At 37.6% G+C, this 18,841-nt stretch overlaps 1 protein-coding gene across 1 annotated transcript in view; it reads right to left on the minus strand.

Moving 5' to 3' along the window:
* The window catches only part of LOC123556295 (apoptosis-inducing factor 1, mitochondrial-like), a 54,726-nt gene extending 43,163 nt beyond the window's left edge, over window positions 1–11,563 (minus strand). Inside the window, exons 1-5 of the mRNA XM_053543150.1 lie at window positions 11,433–11,563; window positions 2,971–3,128; window positions 2,358–2,553; window positions 1,739–1,860; window positions 1,008–1,138 (exon numbers count right to left, since the gene is read on the minus strand). Coding sequence (XP_053399125.1) covers window positions 1,008–1,138; window positions 1,739–1,860; window positions 2,358–2,553; window positions 2,971–3,128; window positions 11,433–11,493 — 668 coding nt within the window. The 5' untranslated portion in view covers window positions 11,494–11,563. The remainder of the gene's footprint in view (window positions 1–1,007; window positions 1,139–1,738; window positions 1,861–2,357; window positions 2,554–2,970; window positions 3,129–11,432) is intronic.
* Window positions 11,564–18,841: the final 7,278 nt, after the last annotated feature.

Raw genomic sequence — 18,841 nt, forward strand, 5'->3', positions numbered from 1 at the left:
AACCCTGAAGACACAGGTGAAGTTTCAAATCAATATCTGCATTAGTTTTGGAGATAATAACTTGCATGTAAAACTTTAACCAAAATTTTCTAAGTCTAAAAGGGGGCATAATTTGCTCAAAAAACAAGTCAGAGTTATGGAACTTGACCCAGTGAGGTTGGTAATTGATCTAGAAAAAGAAAAAATAAGTTTCAAATCTATATGCCTTTTAGTAATAGCTGTATGTACTTGCACGCAAAACTTTAACCAGAATTTTCTAAGTCCAAAAGGGGGCATAATCTGGCCAAAATGAAGGTCAGAGTTATGGGACTTGCTGCTATCAACTAGTTTTATAACCCCGAAGACACATGTGAAGTTTCAAATCAATATCTGCATTAGTTTTGGAGATAATAACTTGCATGTAAAACTTTAACAAAATTTTCTAAGTCTAAAAGGGGGAATAATTTGCTCAAAATACATGTCAGAGTTATGGGTCTTGACCCAGTGAGGTTGATAATTGATCTAGAAAAAGAAAAAATAAGTTTCAAATCTACTTGCCTTTTAGAAATAGCTGTATGTACTTGCACGCAAAACTTTAACCAGAATTTTCTAAGTCCAAAAGGGGGCATAATTTGGCCAAAATGGAAGTCAGAGTTATGGGACTTGCTGCTAACAACTAGTTTTATAACCCCGAAGACACATGTGAAGTTTCAAATCAATATCTGCATTAGTTTTGGAGATAGTAACTTGCATGTAAAACTTTAACCAAAATTTTCTAAGTCCAAAAGGGGGCATAATTTGCTCAAAATACATGTCAGAGTTATGGGACTTGACCCAGAGAGGTTGATAATTGACCTAGAAAAAGAAAAAGTAAGTTTCAAAGCTATATGCCTTTAATTGATGGCTGTATGTACTTGCATGCAAAAACTTAACCAAGGTGTGACGCCGACGCCGACGCCGACGCCAGGGTGAGTAGAATAGCTAGACTATTCTTCGAATAGTCGAGCTAAAAACTAGGTTATACTTACGAAGATTTTTTCCCTCTCATATTAGTATATTTAAATTCTTTAACGGCATCCTTATTTTCATCAAACCAGAAATGTTTGGATAAAGGTGGACGCCAGTAAGGCAAATAATCTTCTTCTCCTATCATTAAAACCTGAAGGCAACAAAACAAAGAACATTGTTAAAAATTAATGAATTTAACTCAACCAACTTCACATGTTATGCGGGATATAAAATTTAGTCTGTAATTCTATGAAAGTATTGGTAGACTTCAGTATTAAATTTAGTTCAACAGCCAAGTCTAGCCACAGACCTAATAACTACAAGCAATATCATAAGTCTACAAGGGCAGTTAAAAAAAGTCTAGACTTTTAACATCATAATCAACACAGTATGTAATGTCTTATGTAAAATATATATTGCTTACTGTAATTTGCAGTATTTTTTTTACACGGTAATAATATTATTCATTACATATTTGTGCATAGGTAAGCATAACTAAAGCTACGAATAATAGGTGATCATTTTTTCACATGTTATGATTTGAATTTGACTGCTTATGTTCACACTGACAGCCCAGTAGTTAACCTAATATAACGTCCAAGGTGCAGCAAAATGTCCAAAAGACTAGCATCGAAATTATAGTATCGTTCAAACCGTGAAGGCAGATGTAAAGCAAGATTAAACTAAGCAAGTGTTTGCTGTTTATAACACAGGACGTACAGTTATTAAGTTGAGTACAGATTTATCTTACCTTAGCTTTTATATCTTTAGTTTTTATAGCTTTATATGCCTCTATAGATGCTATACCACTTCCAATTAGTAAATATGGGACATGACTGGGTAAATCTGGAATCAGTGACCAGTCAATTTTTTCTGTAAACAAAAGTATTGATATTAAATAGTACAGAACAAACTGCTCATCAACAAATGTGTACAAGAAGCTTCTGTTTAAAATACCAGTTTCTAATCAACTTATACAGATGATCCTTAACACCACCTCCCCATTTCTTAAATTCCACCATGTTTAAATCATTTTTATTCAAGTATGGTCTTGTCTGATTTTTGGGCTTAAGACAACACAGTATGTTAAAGAAAAAAACAAGTTGTCCCTTCCTGGTAAAACCATTAACATTCTGTTCATCTGGATGGCTTTTACACATGATAACAAAAGAATTACAAAGAAGTAATTAACTTTTTAAGGGTCTGGCACTTTTAAGAAGTTTAAGATGTGTACATAATTTCCTGAACTTCAACAATATTCCCCTACATGTCAAAACAATGCAAAAGCTAACAATTCTTTACTTATAGCATAATCATTATGTTCACCTTTATATTACTTAAAGAACATTATTCTGTCATAAACATAATACCTCTTGATTTATCATCTTGTTCTGTGGTTATGTTTTTAGACGTTGCTTTACTACCAGGCTCGGATTCTCCACTAACACGGGCATTGTTTGAGGGCTGGTTTACAGCATTTTCTCCTGAAGACTGTTTTTCTGAGGTAGATTTATTGTTTTTCTGTGGCTTTTCTGCTGCATAAAGTTTCCTTCTTTCATTCCAAAGCTGTAACATATATTGGAAAATGAACACATACAACTGATAGTATATTCTCTGAACAGCCATCTTGAAAAAATATAAATACTATAATTCAACTCCTACATATATGAAGTCAGTACAGTGGCATATCAGACAATTAAACATTTACTAGCCATGATTAATTAACAAATATTGTAATCTCTTAACTGTATTACAAATGAGATTCTCCTGTATAACATTAAATGTCTCAGGCATAGAAATCTTTCTAAGAATATTTTCAACAATATCAAACACAGTACCTGTGATTACATAAATAGTTGCATATGTCAACAAACTAGAAAAATATCTAGTTGTATTTTGTCTATAATTTTCCCTGAGATGATCAGATATAGAAAGGAGATATTCAGGTAGTTTTAAAGAGAATCAAACTCTTATCACTATTACCATATATGATGTAAAGGAAACTCCTAGTCCTGCAAGTACAGCTGCCATATACGACCTTGACCTCTGTTCCGCCTCATTCTCAGTCTGATTGTGTTGTGTGTGTTGCGATGTTTGTAGCTGTGAACTTGTGCATCGTGATATACAACAGCATCTCTGTGCTAGAAAATAAAACAACAAATGTTGACAAAGCTTCTTTTATGTTCTGTCCCATTTGTTTTTTTCATATAATAAATTTTACATGTTGTTTTCAAAATTAAAAGCTTCAGTAATTTCTGTTGTTACCTACAAAGAAGGAGATATTTGAAGAGATAGTTTAAGATATGTTATGTGAGATATAAACTACGTATCAATAAAATTATTAAAAAAAAATATTGAGACTGACTTCTACCTGAGTGAAAAGGCTTCATATCTGAGTTTTAGTTTAAGAGGTCCAGTAATCAATATTACCGGTACATGTATTATAAACATAATGTACTGTATTACCAGTGTATATAGTAATTGTTAGGGAAAAAGTAGGGTAAGTTGTCATAAACTTGCCATTACTATGACATTGTTCTTTTGCAATGATTTTTCTAATTCTTTTACCATTATTAACTCAGTAAAAAAATTTTCTTTGCAATTTTTTTTGCTGAAATCACAATGTCATGACAGATCTCTGCTTGACATGTAGGTAGCATTTTCTTAATGAAATTTTACCACGAATCTGTTATGGAAACTTAGATCATTTAACACCACCAATACAACTCAGAGTCTCATTTTTAGCTGATTTTGCAGTTTGTGTGTTTGACTGAAAATACTTTTCTTGCATCAAAGATGACCCCCACTTCTTTTTGATTTTTATTCAGCACTGACAGTATTCAAGAAATTGTAAGTTACAGACATTTAAAATGGGTCCTGATGTGTACTGCAGCCATTGGAAATATATCAGTTTTATATAAATGGGCAGTTTAGTAATGTCTTCACCCAAGAGGACCTGTCCAACATACCAACACTAGTTACCAGTCCCCACCCTGACATTCATCACTTTGATGTTGGAGCCGAGGGAGTGCAGAAGATTCTGGCTGGTCTCAACACCCACAAGGGTACAGGTCCAGACAACATCCTGACAAAGTTCTTGAAGGACCACTCAGAGGACCTGGCCCCAACATTAGCGCTCATCTTCTCAGCATCAGTACGACAGGGTGAAGTACCAACAGATTGGAGAAATGCCAACGTCACGCCGATCTTCAACAAGAGGACCATGATGGTCCTGAATCGCTCACCTGTCCCCATATGACCCAGTTTTGAACTGAGTATGACGTCGTTTTTTTCTATTATTTGACATAGTGACCTAGTATTTGAGCTCATGTGACCCAGTTCTGAACTTGACCTAGATATCGAGATAAAAATTCTAACCAAGTTTCATGAAGATCCATTGAAAAATATGACCTCTAGAGAGGTCACAAGGTTTTTCTATTATCTGACCTAATGACCTAGTTTTTGAAGGCACTTGACCCAGTTTCGAACTTGACCTAGATACCATCAAGGTGAGCATTCTCACCAATTTTCATGAAGATCTCATGAAAAGTATGGCCTCTAGAGAGGTCACAAGGTTTTTCTATTAATTGACCTAAGGACCCAGTTTTTAAAGGCACGTGACCCAGTTTCGAACTTGACCTAGATATCATCAAGGTGAACATTCTGACCAATTTTCATGAAGATCTCATGAAAAGTATGGCCTCTAGAGAGGTCACAAGGTTTTTCTATTTTTAGACCTAATGACCTAGTTTTTGACCACACGTCATCCACTTTCGAACTTGACCAAGATATCATCAAGATGAACATTCTGACTAATTTTCATGAAGATCCATTGAAAAATAAAGCCTCCAGAGAGGTCACATGGTTTTTCTATTTTTAGACCTAATGACCTAGTTTTTGACCGCATGTGACCCACTTTCAAACTTGACCTAGATATCATCAAAGTGAACATTCAGACTAACTTTCATGAAGATCCATGGAAAAATATGGCCTCTAGAGAGGTCACAAGGTTTTTCTATTTTTAGACCTAATGACCTAGTTTTGGACCGCACGTGACCCAGTTTCGAACTTGACCTAGATATCATCAAGGCGAACATTCTGACTAATTTTCATGAAGATCCATTGAAAAATATGGCCTCTAGAGAGGTCACAAAGTTTTTCTATTTTTAGACCTACTGACCTAGTTTTTGACCGCACATGACCCTCTTTCGAACATGGCCTAGATATCATCAAGATGAACATTCTGACCAATTTTCATGAAGATCCATAGAAAAATATGGCCTCTAGGGAGGTCACAAGGTTTTTCTATTTTTAGACCTACTGACCTAGTTTTGGAAAGCATGTGACCCAGTTTTGAACTTGACCTAGATATCATCAAGATGAACACTCAGACCAACTTTCATACAGATCCCATGAAAAATATTGCCTCTAGAGAGGTCACAAGGTTTTTCTATTATTTGACCTACTGACCTAGTTTTTGACGGCACGTGACCCAGTTTCGAACTTGACCTAGATATCATCAAGGTTAACATTCTGACTAATTTTCATTAAGATCCATTGAAAAATATGGCCTCTAGAGAGGTCACAAGGTTTTTCTATTTTTAGACCTACTGACCTAGTTTTTGACCGCAGTTGACCCAGTTTCAAACTTGACCTAGATATCATCAAGATGAACATTCTGACCAACTTTCACAAAGATCCCATGAAAAATGTGACCTCTAGAGTGGTCACAAGCAAAAGTTTACGCACGGACGGACGCACGGACGGACGGACGGACGGACGACGGACGACGGACGCTGCGCGATCACAAAAGCTCACACTGTCACTTTGTGACATGTGAGCTAAAAAGGGAGACCACAGTGACCCCGCCAACTACAGGCCCATTTCCCTCACCTCTGTCTGCAGCAAGCTCATTGAACACATTCTGCACAGCCAGATCATGGCCCACCTCAACATGCATCGGATACTTTCTGATCAGCAGCATGGGTTCCGGAGGAGGTTCATAAAGAGCCAGCTCATCCTCACACTGCACAGGGTTTTTTCTAGCTAATTTGGGAACATAGCCTATACCCCCAAAATTGGGAGTTTTGACACGTAAATGTTCCAAACTGGGAAATATTTAGTCCCATAGGATAAAGTAAGGATGTGTTTAAAGACATTTCTCATACACTTATTTCACATTTTAGAACATCTTTAACATACTTTCATTACAAAACTGTCCATAATTTGGTCAATTTTTGTGCAATTTTGATGATTTTTTTTTTCAGAATATAGATTGGGAATTTTTGCACCCATTTGGGAAAAAAACATACTTTTTGGCAATGGGAATATACCCAAATAACGGCTATAAATTTGGCTGAAAAAATAAACCCTGCTGCAATAGTGCATGACCTTGTCAGTGCCCTTCAGCAAGGCCTTCGATAAGGTCCCCCATGAACGACTAGCCTGCAAACTGCACTTCTACGGTATCAGGGGCAACTTACTGCAATGGATCAGGAGCTTCCTGGCAAACAGATGTCAACAAGTTCTAGTTGAGGGAAACTCAACCGACCCATCTCCAGTGATCTCAGGTGTCCCCCAAGGATCAGTCATAGAACCCCTCCTCTTCCTGCTCTATATCAACAACCTCCCACTCCAAGCTACTTCCACATCACACCTGTTCGCTAACAGTCTCTTGTATAGGAAGATTCATACCTCAGATGATGCCAAAGCCTTACAAGAAGACCTAGACAAACTCCAACAATGGGAATGAGATTGGCTTATGTCCTTAATCAATCCCAGCAAATGCGTGGTCATGCGTATTACCAGGAAGAGGAACCTGATCAAGACCACCTACCGCATCGATGGCAGTGAATTGCAGACAGTGAAGGGTGGCAAGTATCGATGAAAAGCTGTCCATGAATGCCCACATCGCATCCACTGCAAAGAAGGCAAACAACAGTTTGCCTTCCTCAGGAGAAATCCGACATCCTGCCTGCAAGACATCAAGGCACAGTGTTATGAGACCCTTGTCAGGCCCATCCTTGAGTATGCCAGCACCAACTGGGACCCACATACGGAGTCCAATATCATTATCACACAACTGGCCGCAGTTCAGCGCCGGGCCGCAAGATTCGTCAAGGGAAACTACCGCACAACAAGCAGCACCAGTCAGATGATTAATGGTATTGGATGGCAGCCCTCTGAACATCGCCGCTCCAACGCCAAGTTCTTGATGGTCTAGCGTATCACCCAAAGCCTCATTGACATCCCTGCAGAGAGGTACTTGTACCCAGTCTCCATCAACACAAGGGGTCACTCCGTCAAATTCCTTCTCCCCTTCTGCCGCCTTCCTCCATTCCTTTTTCCCCTCGGCCACCAGACGGTGGAACCAGCTTCCCGACCAAGCCACCATGGTCAACAGTGTAGAGGCCTTCAAGAGATGTTTAAAATTGAATGCCACGGCGTAGTCACATGACCACGTTTTTTTATCGTTTAACCTGTACTTGTATATACTTGCGTGCCTCACACAGCTTTGTACATATCACACTGTGCGACAATGACCCAGAGTGGGATTTATGTACAACATCAGAAGAACAGGTTAGTGTTTATTAGTAAGCATTTATTGTAACTGTGGGAAACTTACCAGGTGGAATCAGTCTGTACTTTATGCTTATTGGGACAATAGCCAAATAATATTGTCTAGCAACACCAGCAACGTCTTTTCGTGCTGCCCGCGCCAAGGGAAATCACTCTTGCTGTGTTCCGGGTTCAGGCTATCGCCCCGTAGGCCGTACCAGACCGTACGCGAGCACTACACTCCTCCCCGTCCTATTGAAAGGAGGTAGTCCTTACACCATGGAAGTAGACCATGGTGTCTTAGACCACGGAAGTATACCATGGTCTCTTGCTCATAAATATGAGATGTTCCTGGGTTTAACCAGTACTAGTATTGTGTCACTTTAGCCACAATACCACCGCTACCGGTGACCATGGATCTCCGCATCCATAGTGCACCAGGATCAGCCCCTATGGCCTAAACAGACTCAGTTCTTCTATAGATAGTCAATGCTATCATAAGAACTGTACCTACTCCAAGAATGGTCAGCAGCCGAACACTTACTAATAAACAACCTTTAGTCAAACAGACGGCTGACCCTAACCTCACACTGTTGCCTCTACCTGAGCTTTGCCTAACAGATGGGGGCCTAGGTAACCTTACTGCTAGTCTAAGCAGAGCTCAAGTCTCCTCTGTGACAGGGCCTTGCGGTGCCTGCCCTATCCTAGTAAAACTGTGTGAGGCCATACGTTCCTCGTCAAGGGTCTCTAGGACGAGGCTTCACCGGACTAATCTGTTTCTTAGTCCGATGTCCCAAAGAAGTTAAGCCATGACTGAGTTCAATAGCTTCCTCCTTCAGACTTTTCAGCATACCAAGATGAATGCCATCTTGACCTTAGTCACACTAACATAAAACACAATCTAACAGAAGAAATTGTTCCCTGTTTTACCGATTTGACTCAGCTACTGGACTGGCAAGAAACAGATCGAACCATGTCGGATCTGTCCTTTCTCATTACCAATCCAAAACAAACAGCAATTTCTCATCCTGTTTCAACACTTCACTCAGCCCCACCACTAAGAACCACCAACTACACAGTCCAATTTTATCCCTCAGAGCTCCTCGATCCGGTACCGAGATGGAATTCTGAAGGCTAGACCCCAGACCCTTTGTAGAGTCAGAGGTACCTGTCGCACCCTTTAGCACGGCAAGTCTTTTGTTTGTCCTTTCCGGGGATAGGACCTCAGACTGTGAACTTGGTTGTCCTACAGTAGGCACTGAACTGACTGTCCAGACGTGACTGTATTACCAACTACCGAGGCCCTAAACAGCCTCAGTCACAACCCTCCTTGTGGTCACCATGTTCATGTTTACAACAGCATGTTCAAACATATCTACCACAAAGAAGCTTACTACCTCACAGTAGTCTTAATCCATACCAGCATCTGGTAGGCTACTTTTCTCAGAAGGGTCATCCCGCATCTGAGACTACTATTGCAAGGACTGGCTTGCCACTCTTACCTTCGGTGTCATCTGTGGTTCCATCGTGATACCCGTAGACAGTTGTACCCATGCCATTGCTGGTCTCAGGTTTCCCGGATGATCTGTGATGTAAACTCCAGGTAACCCCTTTACCAATGGCACTGCGTCGTCTACATCAAGAAACCCGTAGACAGTCGTACCCATGCCCTTGTTGGTCCTAGGTCCCTCAAACGCTCTATAATGGAAGCTTCGGTGTCCCCTATGACCAACGGCACTGCGTCGTCTACAAGGTTAAAGGACCCCAACTTTCGTTGTCTTCTTAACAGTAATTACACCTGCCACAAGGTAACTGCTCCAGTCGTGTCCCAGCATGATACTCATTGCAATGCCTCCAACCGGCATTCAAGACATTGCCTTAGCTTTATCATGCTCACGACCTACCCCATGCTGCAGCACAATATTCAACTGAGACAGCTCCTCCGGCCACCGTCTCACCAGTTAACCTTGAGGCTCTTGGAACCCCATGAATCACCTTAAACTTGAGTGGTCATTCCGTACAATAAAGTCTACCAAATAAGAACATAACTACCATAATTACCATATGCAATGACCTTCTCCTTGCCGCCCTGGACCTATGGTACCCATGCACTTATCTATTTATTCAATGCATTGGTGTAAAGCATACTCTCATCCATCCCCATCAGCAAGGCTAACCCAGGCGGTTGCATCAGAGCCTCTTATCAAAACTTCAAAAGCTATGACCCACTCTCCCCGCCACACAAACCGAAGTTTGCCTGTCAAAGCATAAAACAGATTTTGCTTTTATAAAGCCTCTATGGTAGTTCACCAGATTCACCTCTACTGGATCTGACTGTCATGACTTCTTCAAATTTAAGCTCTAATTGCTTAAGTGCCTCAATGACAGTCCTATTATCTGGTGCCCCTTGTGTGCTACCAGCCATTTCTCCCACTGCAAAAACATGTTCCTCCTCTTCGCACCATTCCTCCTCTTCGAACAACTTAGGTTGGTGCTTTGACATACCAAATATAGCCATGTGTGCCTGTTGGTATTTACGGACTACCTGCTTGGCCTGTTGGATACTCGTAGGATCAAGCATAAACACATGGTGGCCTGCATCCTTATCTAACAGGCCCTGACAGAAACGACTTACGACTTGATTAGTCACAAATGAATCTGGCAGGCCTCTGAACGCTCTTTCTGCAAGTGTCAAAAGCCGGTCTGCAAAATCATCTAACGACTCGCCCTCTTCCTGGCAAGCCTGTTGAAATTGCAATTGAGCCGCAGCTGGCAACTCGTGCTCTCCAAACCGCGCCTCAAGCTTACTATGTAAACCCTGGTAAGAGTTCACCTCACCACTATCATGTATCAGTACATAATAGTCCATAGCTTTGCCAGTAAGACACCAGCACAAGCCCTCAAATTTCTCAGCATCTGACCATCCGCATGCCTCAGCATATCTGGAAAACTTTAAATCAAAAGCTTCCCAGCTGCCCTTACCATCAAATGCCAAATGCTTTTGCAAAGAACTTAATTTCTTTGCCAGCTGACTATAGTCGGCTCCCACTCCCCCCTCTGATGATGGTCTACTTGCATTGGCATTACCATCATCACCAAAAGGAGTGCTACCTTTACCAAGGTTGATATTCAGTTTCGTTTCTGGTAACGATACCCTCTTCCTGCCCGATGCTGGTGTCCCAAGGAATTCAGCCGGAGTTTTCAAAAATGGCCTGTGCATACCAGAAGATACAGCATGCATTCTGGGTCTAGGGGTGATCAAGTCCCCAGGCCTAGCTAGAGTATTTCCGGTCTTAACATGTGACCAAGCACAAGGCTCTTTTCTAGCCTCAGGCTCCTTATCACTGTCCTGAAGTGGCCATAGTTTATTCTGGGTAAAATCAATTCGACCCAGCTCAGACTCTGTAAATTTCTTACGACACAGCACGGTCAAGACTTCCGGGGTTATGTTCCCCGTCGCCTCACGCACCGACAAAATTGCACTGGCAATTTTTGTATTAATTCCAGGTATCATTCTCAATTGCTCAAGGGTAGCAAAATTAATTGAAACCACTTGTGCCCTAATACCAGATGTAACTGACTTACCTTCTGGACTCTTTTGTTGTGACATCTTTGATAAAAATCAAAATAACAACAACAAAATCAGAAATAAATTTAATTATTTCAATTCCAGACTGACCCGCGCCAGACCAACTTAATTTCATAAATATTTACTAATAAACACTAACGTATACGAAAAATTTGTATTTATATATTGTCTGTAAATTTACTGAACCCGTTTTTGGCAGAGGGGTGGGGTCTGACGGTGACCGTCTTGGTTTATATATAATTTATAAATGAAATCACTGTCACATGCTTACAAGTTGACATAAATAGTGGTCATTTACCATTAACTTGTCTTGTAAGTCTAAGAGAATGCGTGAAACGCTGAATATTTTTACTCCACATGTTCTGAAATGTCAAAACAAAAGAAGATCTATAAAGGGAGACTATCAGACTCTGTATTCCCGTTACGTACCGTACCATAGTACCGTACTACTTGAATTCCGACCAAGAGCGGTATTAATAGCGAGTCAAATAAAGACGTTAGCTCGTGATGTTTTCTATATATACGATCAAAACAGCCTGTGCAAAGTAGAATACAGTATAAACGTTCGCTTACTACATAACAATGCCTACTACAAGATGGCCTAATGGAATAGTTCCAATACCGTTGCATTGCAAAAACTATTTGTGCTTTAAATTTCATCGATCTTGGACAAAACTTGTATCAAGTTTGCTACAAATATCCCTCTTGAAAGAAATCTTTTTTTTCTTGTCTGAAATGTAGGTACGGTAGATACGGTTGCTAAAACTTTTGATGAAGGTAACGGTAAAAGTGAATTTTATTTACCCTCGCTTTGTGAAACCTTGAATGACAACATAGGTAGGGGGGCCAATAGGGTCTACCATGCACCCCCTCCCCCTGGACTTTTTTTCATAGGTACCAAATTTACAATATTTAGTTATCAAGTTGTTAAATACTTCTACAAAATAGTACAGCTCCATACTTTCCAAGCAATGAGATGTTTTCCATAACGGCGCTTTAAAGTACGTTACCACTGTACTTTGCTGTATTTAGAAATATATATGAAGAAATCTGAACCACTGATTTCAATATTATGATATCATGGATTTGTTAAAACTTTAAAGTATTAATTCTAACATTCTTTCTTCATTTTTGTCAACAAAGAAATTATCTGAAACATTTATTACACATTCAATGTTCCTTTTTTCATTTTGAATTAATGCATCTATCGGTTTAATTATACTAATATCTGTTTCTTAAATATGTTGTTCTTTTATTTGATGGTTTCAATATTGTTGTCAATACTTACATTTTACATTGATTATATATTTTTATGTATATATTCTGTATATATTAATCATGTATACATCCCTGTTAACATTTATACATTGATAATAGAGTTACAATTTGGGGCTTCCTTTCATGGAAATCGTTTTAATGGAATATTTATCTCGTTTTGTGTTATTGTAAAGTGCATCAATGCAGTTATTTACGTGAGAAATAAAGCATTTTGGTTTTTTTTTAGTTTCAGAAACACATGAACTGTATTGAGATATTCATGGGCTTATTGATGAAATATTCAATGTTGAAAAGCTGCACTGAACAACAACTAAAAACAAAATGAAATTTCAGGTACTTCAAGTAATCTTTAGATTTAAACTTATAAAATTGGAAAAAGCAGCCAAGAATGTGAATGATGTTAAGTCTATGAAAACCAAATTGTTAGGAAAACAATCACATAATGCTATTTAAAACTAACAGAAATATACTGAGTGCTTATGAACAACACTGATGAGTTGCTGAAAACATTTTGCAATATACTTTAAGAAGATCATTTTGAAGCAAAGATCGCAACCAAGCAAATAAATAGCAAACTCAGGATCATGGCTGTTTATGACAGGTAATGAAGTATGAAAAGTAACTTACGCCCCCTAGCTCTAGCTCAAGAGGAATTCTATTTTAGTATGTATGGTCTAAAAGGACCAGAAATTCAAACAAAACACTGAAAATGAGAACGAGGATACCTTTAACAACCATCATATGGCACTTAAAGAGTATTTAAGGAATAGCAAATTGTTTTTTAAGCTCATCATTTTGAAGCATAACAACACAATCGAGCAAAATAATAGCTGACTTGATTTGATTATATCTGTTTTATGAATGAAATTTGATTACACTTTGATTTTGAAGCAATTTGTATCATACTCTCGAGTTTCTTGCTACAGTTTGAACTTTTGACAAAGAGAGGTAATGCCTTTGTCATAACCTTTGGTATGTAACTTAATTGATAATCAAACTTTTTTGTTATGATTGATGCATTGTTACTCTTAGTAGTGTTTCTCTTAATGTTACAGTACATGCAGGAATATTCCAACACATAATACAATTTAGTTCTTGTCTGTACAATTTAGAATACCAAAAAATATTTTGTACATTTTGACATTCTTGTAAATGTTTTAAAATGACTACAATAGTCTTCTTTATTTCATATGTATAAAGTTTTATATATTTCTTATATCTTGATTTGGTATCACTAAAACATATGTACAATATTGTCCAGCTGGTTTTAGTTTTAAATCTAAAGTTTTTACTTTAAATACCAGCATATTTTCTTTTGTTTATTATGCCCCCCTTCGAAGAAGGAGGGGCATATTGTTTTGCAGATGTCGGTCGGTAGGTCGGTCGGTCTGTCTGTCTGTCGGTCGGTCGGTCGGAATGTAGACCAATCCGTTTCCGGATGATAACTCAAGAACGCTTCGGCCTAGGATCATGAAAGTTGATAGGGAGATTGATCATCACCAGCAGATGACCCCTATTGATTTTGAGGTCTGTATGTCAAAGGTCAAGGTCACAGTGACCCTGAATAGTAAAACGGTTTCCGGATGATAACTCAAGAACACTTGGGCCTAGGATTATGAAAGTTGATAGGGAGGTTGATAATGACCAGCAGATGACCCCTATTGATTTTGAGGTCAGTATGTTAAAGGTCAAGGTCACAGTGACCCTGAACAGTAAAACGGTTTCCGGATGATAACTCTAGAACGCTTCGGCCTAGGGTCACGGAAGTTGATAGGGAGATTGGTCATGACCAGCAGATGACCTCTATTGATTTTGAGGTCAGTATGTCAAAGGTCTAGGTCACAGTGACCAGGAACAGTAAAATGGTTTCCAGGCAATAACTCTAGAACGCTTGGGCCTAGTGTCAGGAAAATTGATAGTTAGGTTGGCCATGACCAGTAGATGACCCCTATTGATTTTGAGGTAATTAGGTCAAAGGTCAAGGTCACATTGGCCAAGAACAGTTAAAACGGTTTCTGATCTTCTTGTCCAAAACCATAGGGCCTAGGGCTTTGATATTTGGTATGTAGCAAAATCTACTGGTCCTCTACCAAGATTGTTCAGATTATTTCCCTGGGGTCAAATATGGCCCCACCCCGGGGGTCACATGGTTTATATAGACTTATATTGGAAAAAACTTTGAAAAACCTCTTGTCCAAAACCACAGGGCCTAGGGCTTAGAATTTTTGTATATGACATCATCTAGTGGTCCTCTACTAAGATTGTTCAAAAATTATTCCCCTAGGGACAAATATAGCTCCGCCCTGGGGGTCACATGGTTTACATAGACTTATATAGGGGAAAACTTAGAACCTTCATGTCCATAACTTACATCATTCAAATTTGGACCACATGTATAGTTTTGAGTGGCAAGATGAACCTTGACATGAGTTGACCTTGATCTTGACCTAGTGACCTACTTTCACATTTCTGTAGCTACAGCCTTCAAATTTGGACCACATGCATAGTTTTGTGTACTGAAATGAACTTTGATCTTGTTATTGACCTAGTGACCTATTTTCACATTTTTGAAGGTACAGGCTTCAAATTTGGACCAGATGCATAGTTTTTTGTTCCAAAATAAAATTTGACCTTGATTTTGACATAGTGACATACTTTCACATTTCTCAAGCTACAGCCTTCAAATTTGAACCACAAGCATAGTTTTGTGTACTGAAATGAACTTTGATCTTGAGATTGACCTAGTGACCTACTTTCACATTTCTGAAGGTACAGGCTTCAAATTTGGACCACTTGCATATTTTTGTGTTCCGAAATAAAATTTGACCTTGATTTTGACCTAGTGACCTACTTCCGCATTTCTCAAGCTACAGCCTTCAAATTTGAACCACATGCATAGTTTTGTGTACCGAAATGAATTTTGATCTTGAGATTGACCTAGTGACCTACTTTCACATTTCTGAAGCTACAGGCTTCAAATTTGGACCGCATGCATATCTTTGTGTTCTGAATTGAAATTTGACATTGATTTTTACCTATTACCTACTTTCACATTTCTCAAGCTACAGCCTTCAAATTTGAAGCACATGCATAGTTCTGTCTACCGAAATGAACTTTGACCTTGAAATTCATCTAGTGATCTGCTTTCACATTTCTCAAGCCACAGCTTTCAAATTTGGACCACATACACATTGTTTTGTATCAAAATGAAATTTGACATTGATTTTGACCTTGAGCTAGTCTTGAAATTTGGAACATTCAAAAATGGCTCAGTGGATGGCGCCAAGATCACTCTGTAATCTCTTGTTAGGTTAATAGGTTAAAGGTCAAGGTCAGATTAAACCAGAATGGTAGAACTTTTGTTTACAGTGAGCATATAATTTCTGTTCCTTGTGCAATTACTGAATGCATCAAGGGTGGGGGGGGGGGGGGGGGGATTTCGTGTTCGGCGAGCTCTTGTTAGTTTTGGTTTAGCACAAATTTGCAAAAGAATTTCAGTCATGTAATGTTGAGCAGTTAACCTAACAAGTGTCCATGGATTTTGTATTGGAACTACTCAGTTCTCTGCAGGCAAGTGCTAAGTTCTCCGTATTTTACAGGTGGGTGTAAGTCTACTTCTACCAAGCTGACTTTAGACACGATGTCTGTATTTAATCGTCACGGAGAGCAAAGACCTTAACCAGAGATCTGACTCAGGACCCTATGATTCATCCTGTAAAGCTAAGGTTAGTTTTGTATACGTTCTTTTAATGGTACTTTTTCTAAAATACAAAAAGTACCTTTTTATAAAACTTGACTTTTACAGGAAGACTGAAAATATCAGCTGTATGAGTAGTTAGTATTATGATGATGCGAGCCCTATTTGACCCCATTTAACCTATGGCCCTTGGTCAGGACTGGTCAATGCCGGACAATTCAAAAACCACAGGTTTTAAACTCAGGAAAAGGTTTTAAACACATATAATATAATGAGTTCACAGAATAAAATATATTGTTTGAAAGAAAGAAGATTAACTGATAATATAAACCCTCATTATGCTACAGCAAAAAACGGGAGAAAAATGATAATGGCTACCTGTTCATCTTGTGAAAAATGAAATCAAAGTTTGTTAAAAGTACTATCACAGCAGGTAATTTAGATATTCATAAAGCAATGTTACCTTTTTTACCTAAGAAAGGTTTAACACTCCCAGGATATAATTATTGTGGACCAGGAAATCCTTTAGATAACGGACCCCCTGTTAACGAACTAGACGCAGTATGTATGGACAGTGACTTTTGCTACAGCAACGGTGTAAAAAAAAGTACATGTGCAAACAAATGCTTTCCAACTTAAATAACACTAAATCAAAAACATTTGGAGAAAAGACTGCAAAATATTTAGTTGTAAAACCAGCAATTAAAACGAAATATAAACTTGGTCTCGGACAAAAACGAAAGCCAAAAAACGGGAAAAGGGGGTAGAGTATACCCCGAAATCACTGCACCAAGCTACCACTGGAGCGATGAATTAGCAGAAGAATTACACAAACCAATTAAAAGAAAATTTAGGAAACGACGGGTGATTGTTAATGACATTGATGATACTTGGTCTGCTGATTTAGTTGACATGCAAGCTTTTTCAAAATATAATAGAGGTGTAAAGTACTTGTTAACCGTTATTGATATTTTCAGTAAATATGCTTGGGTTATTCCATTAAAGAATAAAACTGGAGAATCTGTTACTGAAGCATTTGAAAAAATAATTTCTGAAGACAGAACACCAACAAATTTATGGGTAGATGAAGGAAAAGAATTTTATAATAAAAAGTTTGAATCATCTTTGAATAAATATAAGATTAACATGTACCATACATTTAATGAAGGAAAGGCTGTAGTAATAGAAAGATTTAATAGAAGTTTAAAAAGAATAATGTGGAAATATTTTACAGCAAATAATACTTATACTTATTTAGATAATTTACAGGAAATGGTTGATAAATATAACAAAACAAAACATTCTAGTATAAAAATGACACCCACCGAAGCCAGTAAAAACTTAAATAAAGGTACAGTTTACATTAATTTATACGGTAATTTAAAGATACCAAAGAGTAAACTAAAATTTAAAATTAGTGATCGAGTTCGCTTAAGCAAACTGAAAAGACATTTTGAAAAAGGACATACACCAAACTGGACAGAGGAGATATTTATAATTCATGGAATTAATAATATAAATCCCAGAACATACACTATTAAAGATTTAAATTATGAAATAGTTCAAGGTTCATTTTATGAGCAAGAACTTTTACCTACTAAACAAGAGGTTTTTAGAATAGAAAAAGTTATTAGACGAGACTATAAGAAAAAACAAGCGTTAACGAACCTATGGTTTGGTACATTTAGTGAATTAAAAGTAATTTAAATTGAAAATAAATTATATAAATGAGTGATAAAAATCTAATCTCTAATAATGGAATAGAAACAATAGATCAATTAATTATCCACTTAACTAAACTAGCTGCTGCTTACAGAAAAAGTTATAAATTTTGTGGAAGAGTAAATACAGCATTACAGATTACAGCAGGTATTTTTGGTTGCTCGGCTGCATTAGCACTTGTTCCAGTTATTCCTATATTTGTAGCAGTTGCTGGCGCTGTTCCATCAATAATTACTATTTTTATTAATAGACTAAAAGTTGAAGACAAAAAAGCTATTTTAAAATTGTATCAACAGAAAATAAAACAACTAATAACAAAAGCACGGATCGGAAAAGTAAATAAAGAAGACCCAAATAAAGTTATTCAGGATATTTTTACAATACTGTTAGAAATGCAGAAAGAAAAAAAAACTATTCAATGCCTCTTGAAATGCATATGAAGGAATTTAAACTTAACGGATATAAAAGTAAAAATGACGAAGAGTAGTATTAAATTTTACGTGCGTTTTTTTAGAGATTTTTTTCTATAAGTATATTATATATAGATGGTTAATAGAAAGATGGATAGAATGATTATGCCAAAATTATCTAGTATTTTAGGAGAAATAAGGAATCCAGACAATAATTCATATAAAAAAGGTCTTAAAAGAAAAAACGGTATTAAATCAAAACTTAATCAAATAGTTAGGGATGAATATAAAAATCATGTCATTGATAAATTACAAAATGTTATAGATCCTTATCTATTAGAAAGGAATTTATTTGAATGGGTTGTGGTTGTTTAATTTTAGAAGAGGAAAGTAATGTAAGATTATGTGATTGTCCCAGACCAAATAATCATCGAAACAACCCTAAAAGAGTTATTGCAACCGATTGTGACACTAATGAAGAAAAAATATATAGAAGCACTTACGCAGCATTTATAAAGACCTTGATATTAATTCTGGATTAATAAAAATGTGCTGCGAAGGGAAAAACAGAGTAAAAAGTGGAATATCAAAAACTAATGG

The sequence above is a fragment of the Mercenaria mercenaria genome, chromosome 5 (genome assembly GCF_021730395.1).
Source record: "Mercenaria mercenaria strain notata chromosome 5, MADL_Memer_1, whole genome shotgun sequence".
NCBI classification, from domain to species: Eukaryota; Metazoa; Mollusca; class Bivalvia; order Venerida; family Veneridae; genus Mercenaria; species Mercenaria mercenaria.